Below are 12,433 nucleotides of genomic sequence, written 5' to 3'. Positions count from 1 at the left end.
GGTAAGGGCAAGGGAAAGGCCGACAAACCATGAGTTGGAAAGCGTGGACCGGCGTGTACATGTTCAACCTACCTAGCTACCACGACGGGGATTGTTTGAGGAATTTACTGTAGATGACTGGTTTTTTCATTTAAGACGACTGTATTTGCATTTTTTAGTTGTAATATATTTTCAAACAGTATTTTTGGGATCCCAAATGTATAACTTTTATGATTTTAATGAATTCCAAAATCTTTTATATTCAATGTTGTCAAATGAGTCTTTATTTCAATTTAATCACACATTTCAACCTAAAACCTCGATTAGCAAGCTAATGGCACATTTATGAATCACATGGTAACGACTCTAAGGTAGTAGGGCATTACACTTACAGTCTATTGTTGCCCCATGTTTTGCTGACCAGAGCATGCCTAATATTACACCATAATCCTTAAGGTCTAACTCGATCAAATCTACTCGTAAATCTCTTCCTTCGATTCTAACTACAACACTGTGCACCCCTATACTAGATTGCATCCTTTCCCCCAAGGGTAGTTCCGTAACAAACTTATCTCTAAAAAGATCGCATGGTTTATCTAAGCTATCAATCATATTCATAGAGACAAAGGAATGTGTTGTTGCGGAATCGAAAATAAAATATTAAATGGTTTTCTAGAGATAATGATTCGACTTGATACCACTGTATGACTAATTTCCACCTCACATTTAGTAACATCGAAAACTCTGGCTGGTACTAGCTTATCATCTTTCTTTTGGTTCCTCAATTTTGGACAGTCCTTCTTGAGATGACCCTCTTCTCCACAATCGAAGCATCCCTTGTCTTATATCGACATTCTCCTGAATTCTTTCTCTTACAGATTTGGCATTGGGGATATTCTATGTAAGGCTTCTTATTTCCATTGCCTTCTGACATAGTCTTTTCCTTCTTGTCCACCTTTTGGTTGTGACCACCGTCATGTTTCTACTTGTGGTCATTCTGTTCATTATTGTTCTTTCTATTGTCTCTCCTGGCCACACCTTCTTTCCAAATCTGATATTTTTCATGTTCGGCTTCCAAGGCTATTTCCAACGTTTTTGCATACGTGGTTATTCCCCGAACTAGTTTCACGTCTCGGACTATCATCGGTTTCAGTTCCTTCACGAATCTTTAAATTCTCAGCGTCTCAATGGGTACCATGTCCGCTACAAACTTAGCTAGTCTATCAAATTTCCTGGCATAATCTGTCACAGTTGAATTCCCTTGAGTAAGTGCGATGAATTCGTCCACCCTTGTGGCTAGAATCGCAGGATTTTAACACTTCTTGTTGAATACTTGGGTGAACTCATCCCAAGTCATGAAGTTTACATCTCAGGTCTGCTTCACTATATCCCACCAGATGTGGGCATCTTTCTTGAGTAATATTGAGGTGCACGAGACTCGGTCCTCATTCCCCAATCGCATGTGTTCCAAGACAGACTCCACCAATCAGAGCCATTCTTTAGCTTCTATTGGATCAGATCTACTGTCAAAGTTTGGCGGTTGGCTTCATATACTCGAGTTTTTTAGGGGAGCAGTGTCTTCTTCTCTACCTCACCCTCGTCCTCTTCTTCGTCCTTTTCCTCGGCCTCGACCTCAACCATTAAGTCTCACCGATCTTTAAGGTTCCTGGTCCATAGTTTCTTCTGTTCCCCAATACGGAATATTTATAAAATCTAGTATAACAAAAGCAAACAAAATGCTAACCTAACCTATTACACTAACTTCTATGAAGGTCCATCTATAAACTAGAACTACCCTAATATAATTAAGTTCAACTCGAGCAAATGGGCCTTAATAATTGAATTTTCCATGGAGGAGGGTTGGGTTCAGTATATCGTACCCCAACCTAAAAGACATGAATTTGAACCCTTGCCTTATTAATTGTTATTCATTTTAATTAGAACCAATCTAATAATGCAAAGCAAATTGGCATTCACAAATGGGCTAACCCATATTAGAGGAATTTAAACCTTACACTTTCAATTGAATCCAAAATTATTAACATTTACTAAACAATATCAATAAAATAAAAGAAGCTAACATGATTTATTAAAATAATAAATTATTTACAAAATAGCGAAAAATTCTAAAAAATAACATGAATTAAAATTTAACGATGTGTTCTTATATCTAATCCTCCACATCAGATCCATCTTTTAGCTTATCATGGGTGAGGTCTTCATAATCATCTTGGGAGTAGATGACTCGTGAAGTGAATGGTACATTATTGAGAAATCCTCCCCTAAGGTTGTTTGCTAACTGATGAACATTTTCTCATATCTCCCCATTTGGTAGGATGACATTTCAAATATTTAAAAATTTCTTGCAAACCTATCCATAAATATGTCGTATTTATTTTCAATAGGTACCGTATGATCAAATAAAACCTCATTCCATGTTATTTTCAGACTTAGCTCTGCCAATGGTAACTTGGCTAAGTGCATGAGAACTATGAACTTCTCATGTGATTTAACAAGGTTGCATTCGATTGATTCCGAGGAACACCCTTTCGAACTCAATCTCATCCTCAGGGTCATTAATTATCCTTATTGCCTTAACTTTTCTAACAAAAATAGGTTCCATTATGCTATGTTCTAAAAATAGGTCATAAAAGAAAAACATTATTTCACATAAACAATCATATTTTGAAAAATATACTTTTTTTTTTAAAGAAAGGAAGAGATTTATTCAATCAAACTAAACCAACCAGTACACACTGCAAAAAGCAGCTACCAAACAGTTACAAGTTGTTTAAAGACAACATTACAATTTTTTCTTTAGCATTCAGCTTTGAATTATAAAGTTGAGCTCAAATTTGGACAATTTTCTTCACTTGGTCACAAATAGAACCAACCGAGCCACAAATATTTTCAAAAACGCACCGATTCCTATTACACCAGATCAGATAGATCACTGCAGCAACTGTGACCACATTCAGCTCCTCAACAAGGCCTTTCAAAGGCTTCAGATCCATATTTTGCAAATCAGCCAAGCTCTTCAGCCAAACCAACCAACCAAACCAACTCATAATCTCATCTATAACTTTCCTTGAAAAGGTACAGCAAAAGAGAAGATGAGAGTGTGATTCAACATCAAGCTCACAAACCGAACAAAGAAGGGAGTCTATAGGCATAATCTTCCCAATTAAATATCTAGTCAAGAGATGACAGTTTATAGCTTGCCAGAAAATAAATCTGTGCTTCGGGACTGTGCATCTATGCCAAACCATCTTATGGTACTTAACTTTTTTATGACTTATAAGAGAGAGATAGAATTTTTTCACCTTGAATCTTCCTGACGAACCAGCCTCCAAAAGAGCTTGTTTATCAATGCAACTGTTGCGATATTTTATGCTGTGCAAGTGCACACAGTCGTAGTTCGTAATAAAATGGTAAAAACCAAGTATCGTCCTCAAGGACTGATTTATCAATTACCAATCAATTAATCCTTTAATTCTATTTGATTAAACAATTATCAGAGATTTTAAACTAAGAAAACTACTAACGAAGCACAATGAAAAATTAAACAAATTAACAAAGAAAATACAATTAGGACAATTATGATCCTCTATTTTTCCACCCTGTTATTTCCTATTGCAAGCATCTATATCCCCTTCTCCCTATTCAAGAATAAGTTATAACAACAATTCATAATCTGGTCAAGACTTATGAAATTCAATCTAAATGACAACTTCCTATATTTCTATGGTAAGTTGAATCATGTAGAGGGCATTAACCACGCAACTCAGAAAATAAGCAAATAATCTAGATACTTTCGTTCTAAATTAAATTCGCCTCCAAACAATCAAAGCATATCAAATTTCACTTTTCAGATTTCAATTTGATTCATAAAATAGCAATTAGAGGTGATCAATCAATAATCGCACAATTAACATAGATTGCAAGGAATTGAAAGAGATGAAGAAGAATATCAATTTTGCATTAAACCATAACAAGGGTTTCCAAAAGATTCACATAAAAGCCCTAAAAGAAAATTTAGCCTATGATATTCATTCTAGCCATATGATAGTTCAATTACAAACATGAAAATTAAAAGAAAAAGATGAAAAACCCAGCAATCAATCCTCCAATATGGTGTTCTTACTCCAGCCGTCGTTCCCCCTTCAGCCCCCCTTTCAGTCGCATCATATGTTTCTCAAAAATCCCTACCAAATTCCAAGTGAAAGGACCAAATTGCCCATCAAAAAATGATCAGATCTGTGAAAATCGCGTCTCTAGCGCTGTAGCGCTACTTCTGGAGCGCTGTAGCGCTATTAACAGTGGCAAAATACCTCAAAATCTGGTGCACTAGCACTGTAGCGCTCTTATTATGGCGCTGTAGCGCTAAAGTCAGAATCGACAAAACTCGGTTCGAACAGCCTCCAGCGTCAGCTCATCGTATTTTGATCATAACTCCTTCGATATAACTCCGAATTGAATGATTCAAAAAGCTATGGAAAGATAAGAGAAATATCTACAACTTAAATTTCTAGAAGTGTTTCCAGAAAGTAAATACATCATGGTAAAAATGCAGCTTGAAGTTTCAGACTTGCGTTATAGAGCATAAATGACGTGTGTTGAGCATCTTCAATGTAGTATTTTCCACACATAATGTCTTGAAACTCCACAATCAACACGAAATCCATCTTATTAATCATATTTAACATGTTTCTTCTCATTTCACTCCATATTATGCAATTGACCATTAAAACCTGAAACAAGAAGAAAACAAGCATAAATCTGCACTAAATAATCCTAAATAACTAAAAACACAACCTAAAACGATCTCTAAAACAAGCCTAAAATGACACTAACAGCAACCTCTAAGCTTTAGCATCTTTTTGAAATACCAACTTGCATCCGGAATTGGAGTTACAAACCAGAAGTCCACATTCTTCATATAGGTAGCATTAACCCAACGAACCCACAAGCTATCTTGTTTAGTTGAAACAGCCCAAATGTACTTAGACATCATTGCAATGTTCCACTTCTTTCCTTCTCGAAAGCCCAAACCACCATGGTCCTTTGGCAAGCAAACATGCTCCCAAGAACAAAAGTGAAGTTTACTTCTATTCCCATTACAACCCCAAAGAAAATCTCGACACATTTTATCTATAAGCGTAGTGATTTTCTGAGGAAGAATGAACATTCCCATCCAATAGTTTCGGATACCCAGCAAAATAGAATGAATGAGTTGACACCGTCCAGAAAAAGACAGGTGCCGAGAAGACCAACCATGCAAATTCTTTCGAAACTTGCTAAGAATTCCTTCACAATCCGAAGCTTTCCATTTGGTTGGACGAAGATTGACTCCCAAATACTTCAAGGGGAAAGACCCTTCGGCAATCTTTGAAAGTCTAAGCAAATCATATTTTGTTTCATTTTTGATTCCACCAAAGTAAATTGAAGATTTGGAAGCATTGGCTGATAACCCTGTGGCAGCACCAAACTCATCAAAAGCCTCAAGTACAAGCTTCAAAGAGGTACCATTTCCTTTACAAAAAAGGATAAGGCCATCCGCAAAACACAGATTAACAAGGTTGAGAGATTTTCACATTGGATGAAACCCGAAGCCCTTAGAGAGAGAGGCTTGAGAGAGCAACCTAGTGAGATACTCCATCACCAACACAAAGAATAAAGGAGAGATGGGGTCGCCTTGACGAAGGCCCTTCTCGCCCTTGAACGAGCCATGGACTCTACCATTGAGCATCAACGTGTATGACGTGCCTCGAAGGCAAACCATGATCCAATTGTTAAACTTTGTTGGAAAACAGAGACCATGAAGAATGTCTTCAACAAAATCCCAATCAACCGTATCATAAGCCTTGCTCAAATCCACTTTTATAAGGCACCTAGCTGAAATATTCTTCCTCGTATAGCCTTTGAGCAAATCCTGAAAGATCAAGATGTTGTGGGCTAGAAGTCTATTTTTGATGAAAGCCCCCTGATTATCATGAACCAAGCAAGCCAGCACCTCACTTAATCTGGAGTAGATCATTTTCGAAATACACTTGTACAAAGTGTTGCAACAGGCAATAGGCCTATAGTCAATAGCCGTGGAAGGAGAATCAATCTTTGGAATCAAAGAAATCACCGTTTTGTTGAGCTCATTCGGAATTAGCCCCCCTTTGAAAAAATCTAAGATTGCATCAGCTATTTCATTACCAATCTCAGACCAAAGCCCTTTGAAAAAACCTGCTCCATAGCCATCTGGGCCTAGACTTTTAACCGAAGGAATGCTGAACAAAGCATCCCGAACATCTTTCCTCGAGAAAGGTCTTACAAGCTGAAGTTGTTGCTTCAGATTGAGCCTTTTGCCAAGCTTTAGACAATCCCTGTTCAATTATCTGCTCCTTCTCCACAAAGGTTGTAATTCTATTTTGATCTTTTCTTTTCTTGAGGCTAGCATGAAAGAATTTGGAGTTTTCATCACCATATTTGAGCCAGGTGATTTTACTAGTTTGTTGTAAATAACTAGCATACCGTTTGTTGACCATTTCAAAGTGCCTTTGAGCCTCTTTTTCAGCCATAATAAGACTCCCATCAGTAGGATTTGCTGCTGAGTAATTTTGAGCCATAATAAATTGATCTTTAGCAAGTTGAAACTCCATGGGTATGACCCCAAGCTCCCTCCTGTTAAACTTTTTCAAGCAATGTTTAAGTCTATTCAGCTTGCCCATAATGACATTCAGCCCTCTACCAATGATAGGCCTAGCCCAACAATTAAGAACCGTTGACTTGTACTGATCATGTTCCTGCCAATAATTGAAATATCGAAAAGGTTTTATACCAGCAACCTCTATCTTCACCTTCTTAACAACACAATAACAGTGATCCGAACAAGTATCCCAAGTCATCATCGCTTAAGTATCCGGGAAACAATCAACCCAACTCTCATTTTTGAAGACCCTATCAAGTTTAGAGTAGATCCTAGCCCCTTGGTCATGTTTATTAGACCAAGTAAACTGGGACCCAGTGCATTTCATCGCATCCACTTGGCCCAGAGCAAGCCACTTCTGCGCATCTTCAGTATCATTTTGAGTTACCCGTTTACCACCTATTCAGTCATCACCAGCAAACATTGCATTGAAATCTCCAAGGACGAGCCATGGTTGGTGAACACTTCCGAGACTAGTCAAACCATCCCAAAGCACCTTCCTTTCAGTTATGGTATTCCTACCATACACTGCAGTAACCAAAAAAACAGAGCTCAAACCAGTAACATTGACCCTACAATGGATAAATTGCGGGTCTTCTTTTATTATCTCAACTTTAACAAACGATTTTTTCCAAATCAACAATATCCTCCCCTCTATAGTAGAACTAGAATAAAAATTCCAATTTGGGAAGTTATTCAACATCATCTCACTCACTTTGTTACCATAAACTTTGGTCTCCAAGAGAGCCCCAAAACCCACCTTATTCAATCTACAAAGATCCAAAATAGATCTTTGTTTATTGACTTTGTTCATTCCTCTAACGTTCCAACTCAATACGTTGCACCACTACATTGACAATAACATCAGAAAATTTAGTGCCATTCCCAACCGCTTGCTCTTGAAGAGCATCATAAGGATTACTTGTGGAAGCCACAACAACCACTCCTTTTGCAATTTTGGCCCCTGTCCTCTTTGGAGTAATCCAAACCCCTTCAATATCCCCTTTTTTAGCATCAATATGCTCCAAAACAGTTTTCTGCTTCAAAACATTATCCTCTTGCTGTACATGAACCTGTGTCTGGTTTGTAATCTCCATAGAGGGAACAACTAAGTTAGTAGCCTCCTTCCCTGCTGTCTCATCATTACCCTTTAGCACTCCAGGATCAATCTTGCTTTCATCATTAACTAAATCAGCCGTCACTATCTCTTTACCTTTTGCTGGTTTGGATTTCCTAACCCAAGTCCCACCCTTCTCTTTAGCACAGTTACTCACATTATGTCCAAGCATATCACACGCAGCACATTTGGTTGGGAGCCACTCATACTCCACCATTTGTTCCACCAATTGATCCCTTTCGTTAATGAAATTAACAAACAGAGGCGGCTTATCTGAAATTTCAACATCAACCAAAACTCTAGCAAATTTAACCATCAATCGATCTCGAGTGACCTTATCGATCATTATAGGCTTGCCAATAGTACTAACAATAGCACTAAGGCTATTTCTACCCCAGTATTGAAGGCCCAAACCGTTCAAATGAATCCAAATGGGGACCGATCGAACCATTCGGGCTGTATCCATATCACTTGTCCATGGTCGCACCACAACCGGCTTCTTGTCAAAGTGGATCACTCTCATTTCAAGAACCAAGTCTCTTGTTGCTTCATCACGGAAGCTAACCAACGTTAGGCCAGAATGCATTCGAACAATCCGGTTTACCCCCAAATTCCCCCAAATTCTTTTGATAAAACCTTCGAAAACTCTAAACGGAGGGTTCGCACCCAGAACAACACAAACTACCGAGCTTTGCCAGAAAGATGCTTCAACAGAAACTTCATCAGTATCAATTTTTGCAATCAATTGATCCCTATGCTTCATTGGTTCAATAAAATCAAGCTTGTCAGAAGGGGTACACACCTGATTAGCCTTGAATTTACTCCATAAATCCTTGGCTGAGTTGCAGAAATTAGAGCCCTCCACCGTCCCCTTGTTATGAGATTCCACACCTTCAACTTCCTCTGCCCAAAGTTTCCCTCCAACAACCAACTCTGTAACCATCTCATTTGTCTCGGCATCAAGCTGGGTCTGAGAATCGTGGAAGATCTCAGTCGGAGTCGATGTTTCCACCAGTGCCTGGATTGAAGGGACCTCCTGTGTCGTTGCCACCGTCGATACCTGCCTGATGACCTTCAGATCTAGCTTCTGAAACTCCTTCTTCTTCCACCCCATGGAGGAGAAGAGAGAGAGTCACACGCTTCTAACTTTTTTTTTTTGAAAAATATACTTACTTGGTAGCAAGTTGGTCTTTTGTAGTTGTCGTGTGTATTTCGTGAAAACGTTCAGGACCAATATAACCTGGCTTTGATACCACTTGTAACGCCCTAATTTCTCAAAATATTATCAAGAACATGACATTGGATCATAAACATAAATATTTCACCTTTATTTAAGAAAAACATAATAAGCAAAGGGATCTCATGTCTTTACAAAAATAAAATAAGGTTTGTAAAAAAATTAAAGAGCAAAATTTGAATATTAAAAATAAAGATAATTAAAAAAAATACTATGAAACTAAAATCATAGGCTCATTGATCATTCCTCGACTATATGGTCCCCACAAACACAACACTGAGTTGCTTAGGTCTCACTCGCAACCGGCCATTCTAACCTCAATTGTCTACACAATATCAACATAAGGATTGAGCTTCTAAGCCAGTAAGGAAAATGCAAAAGACAAATCATATAATCACATAGTCATAACATTCATACCATAAGTTCATGCAATAGTTCATAGCAACACTAATTTATACTAATCATACAATATCAAAATATATCCTAGGTCATAGGTCATAATCATAGGTTATAATAACAAGACGGGTATACGAAAAAATAAGTGCTTATACAGGGGTGGCAATTAAGCCTCGGACATCAACTTAGGTCTGTCATACAAGTTTGGAAACCGAGCCTACAGGACATCAACTTAGGTCCATCATACATTTCTGAACACCTTAGGCTAAGCCACATTTATCTCTTTTTGTACCTAAAATGTTAGGGTCATAGAAATCACTTAATAGGTCATAAAATAAACTACCTAATTTTTCTTACCTTGAGGGTGGAAAAAGAGAAGAGATTGCTTGTGCTAATAAATCTCGCCTAAAACCTTATATATGACATAAAAGATTTCAATTAGAGATGTATAATAAAACAATACTTCCAAGAATTCTAAACCTCATAAATTCATACCTTCACCATAGAACCAAAAGATCAATACTTCAAAATCCCGAGCACTCACAACAATGCCTATCTCCAACAGTAATACCAAGTGCTTGAGAGCTATTTCAAAGTTGTGAGAAAATGAAGACCATAAAGGTCTATTTATAGGGTTAAAGTCTCAACTTCTCTCCTAATTATACTCCCACTACTATCAAATTTGAAATTTAAATAAAATAGTGTAACGCCCTACTACCTTAGAGTCATTACTAAGTGAGTTTAAAATGTGCAATTAACTCGCTAAACGAGATTTCTATAACAAGAGTGTGATTTAACAAAAGACAAGGCTGTAATCTTTGAAAATACTCTATTTCACTGAAAATTTCAAGTGTCTTACATTTGGGATCCCAAAATATGGTTTATAAAATATTTACAACTCAAAGTAGGTTTACAGATGATTAATCATCAAAATCATAGTTTGATACAACCATTTCTCAAAATGCCCCCAACCAAAGCAGTCGGGCAAGCCAAACATGTACGCGCTGCCTCACGCTCTCCATACTCATGGCTGGTTGTCTTTTTCTTTGCCTTTACCTGCAACACAGAGCACCCGTGAGCCGAAGCCCAACAAGAAAACTCATACAGCATATAACATATGCATATTATTTAATCAGTATATCAGATAATCCACAGATAAACAGACAGTCCATCAGATTAAGCATATACGGCCATGTCGTCCCAAAAGCGTTACTAGAGACTGGGATCTCGGTCCTCACCGTAAGGATATCCCATGTATCCATTAGGGTCTGACCCTAACAGTATGCACTCCGCATGCTAAGTGTTACTCTCGACCCACTGTCGTTCTCGGCCTTCGCAGTTCTCGGCTCCTTGCCGCTCCCGGCTCCTTGCCGTTCTTGGCTCCCTTACCGTTCATTCAACTAAAATCATATATAGCATAACTCAAACAACATTCATGCATATAACAGTTTAATCAAGGGCTACGCCCTGACATGTAATTCAATCTAGGGTCGTGCCCTGCAACAACACTATGGGCTCATGCCTTGCTCTACGGGTACTACAGTTTTCTTACCTGTATCCCGAGCTTCTCAATGCACCAAAGTCACGATCACGGTCCTCTAACCCGAGCCTCTCCGAAAACCTAGTCACAACACATATAAAACACTCTTTAATACTAACCAATCCAAAACCATTCCCCGAGACTAATCCCATACTCTCGGGACCTCCAATTTCCCAAAACAATACAATGGAAACATCCCTCGAGCCCCCGGGCAAAAGCCCTAAAAATGCAAAATTTCACTACCCTGAAAATAGCCTAGTGTCGCGGCACTACCCTTTGAGGGCCGCGGCGCCCAAAAATTCCCCCAGCTCCTGATGCAGCCTTGCGTCGCGGCGCCCCTACGCAAACCCAGAATTTTGGGTTTTCCTCTACATTTTTCCCGAGCCAAAACACTTCCAATTCAACCCAAACACATACCAAAACCCCAAAACCAATTTAAAACCACAAATGAACAATCTAACAACCTATAAACACCAACAACAAGCTCAATTACACAATCACTCTCATAATCTACACTTTGATTTCAAACTTTAGAAACTTAAACCAAAGCTTTTAAAACTTAAACCAAGACTTGAAAAATGTAAACCATGCCTCAATATTCTTAAACCACACCAGAAACGAAAATTCAAAGATGCTTAGAACTCTTACCTCAATCAATAATTCAGCTTTGAACTCTCTCCAATTCCAGCTTCAAGTCAATCCCTCTTAATTACCAAGGTGAATTCCCATGCATACCAGCCACAACTCTCTTTCAATTTTTCATGCTCACTTTCTAAAAATCAAGCTTAAAACTTAAACAAGACAGGGGAAAAATTCTTACCTCTGAATAACCCTTGGCCTGAGTTTGATTTTACACCCTTAAGCTCTTCACTAGCCTCAAAGAACTCAACTCACTTCCTCTTCCACTTTGCCTTCTAGGTTCTTAGGTTTCTTTTTCCTTCTTAGTTACTCTAGCCATCCAAAGCTTAACTTCAGCCACACTTAGCATAAAGTGTCGTGAATGTTCATTTCCCTCAGCTGAGGGTTTCTATATCCTGCCAAAAGACCATTTTACCCCTCCATGTAATTCATTTCCTAACTAAACCTCAAGGGCACTTTTGACATTTCACCTTCCTTACAAATCTACCATTTTCTCATCTAAATTTGTTACCCTCGATAGTTACCAATGATCACTCAAGTTACTCAATTACCATTAACCATTAACTCACAAACTCAAATTATAAAATTCCCAAAATACCCCTAGGCTCCTCCCGAGCCGGGTATTTAATCCCGTTGTGACTTTTAAACTAATTGGCTTCCTAGGACCGTCTCGGCACGTGCATCACAATTATATCACCACTCACACGTGGTACTAATCATATTACACAATTATTACATTTATGCCCTCAACGGTCTAAAGTCACAAATTTACCCCTAACAAGCAAACGGGGCCCACATACATATTTATTCCACCTAAACATGCATTCT

The 12,433-nt window shown here is 38.3% G+C and overlaps 1 protein-coding gene across 1 annotated transcript; it reads right to left on the bottom strand.

Moving 5' to 3' along the window:
• Positions 1–4,828: 4,828 nt before the first annotated feature.
• Positions 4,829–6,875, bottom strand: LOC133814854 (uncharacterized). The gene is made up of 3 exons (XM_062247764.1): positions 6,502–6,875; positions 5,797–6,329; positions 4,829–5,511 (listed from the first exon to the last, which is right to left on the bottom strand). Exons 1-3 carry the CDS (start codon positions 6,873–6,875, stop codon positions 4,829–4,831), a joined length of 1,590 nt encoding a protein of 529 aa, XP_062103748.1.
• Positions 6,876–12,433: the final 5,558 nt, after the last annotated feature.

Source organism: Humulus lupulus, chromosome 2 (assembly GCF_963169125.1).
Source record: "Humulus lupulus chromosome 2, drHumLupu1.1, whole genome shotgun sequence".
Classification (NCBI taxonomy): Eukaryota; Viridiplantae; Streptophyta; class Magnoliopsida; order Rosales; family Cannabaceae; genus Humulus; species Humulus lupulus.
Note: the sequence above shows the minus strand (reverse complement) of the source record. Positions and strands in the feature narration are given on the sequence as shown.

Excerpts from the sequence above, each read along its gene's own strand:
- LOC133814854 (XM_062247764.1), bottom strand. The coding sequence starts at position 6,875 with ATGACTTGGGATACTTGTTCGGATCACTGTTATTGTGTTGTTAAGAAG. Across the intron at positions 6,330-6,501 it reads TTTGAAATGGTCAACAAACG|GCTCAATCTGAAGCAACAAC; the intron begins GTATGCTAGTTA and ends GCTTGGCAAAAG. Across the intron at positions 5,512-5,796 it reads TGTTGAAGACATTCTTCATG|GAAATGGTACCTCTTTGAAG; the intron begins GTCTCTGTTTTC and ends TTTTTTGTAAAG.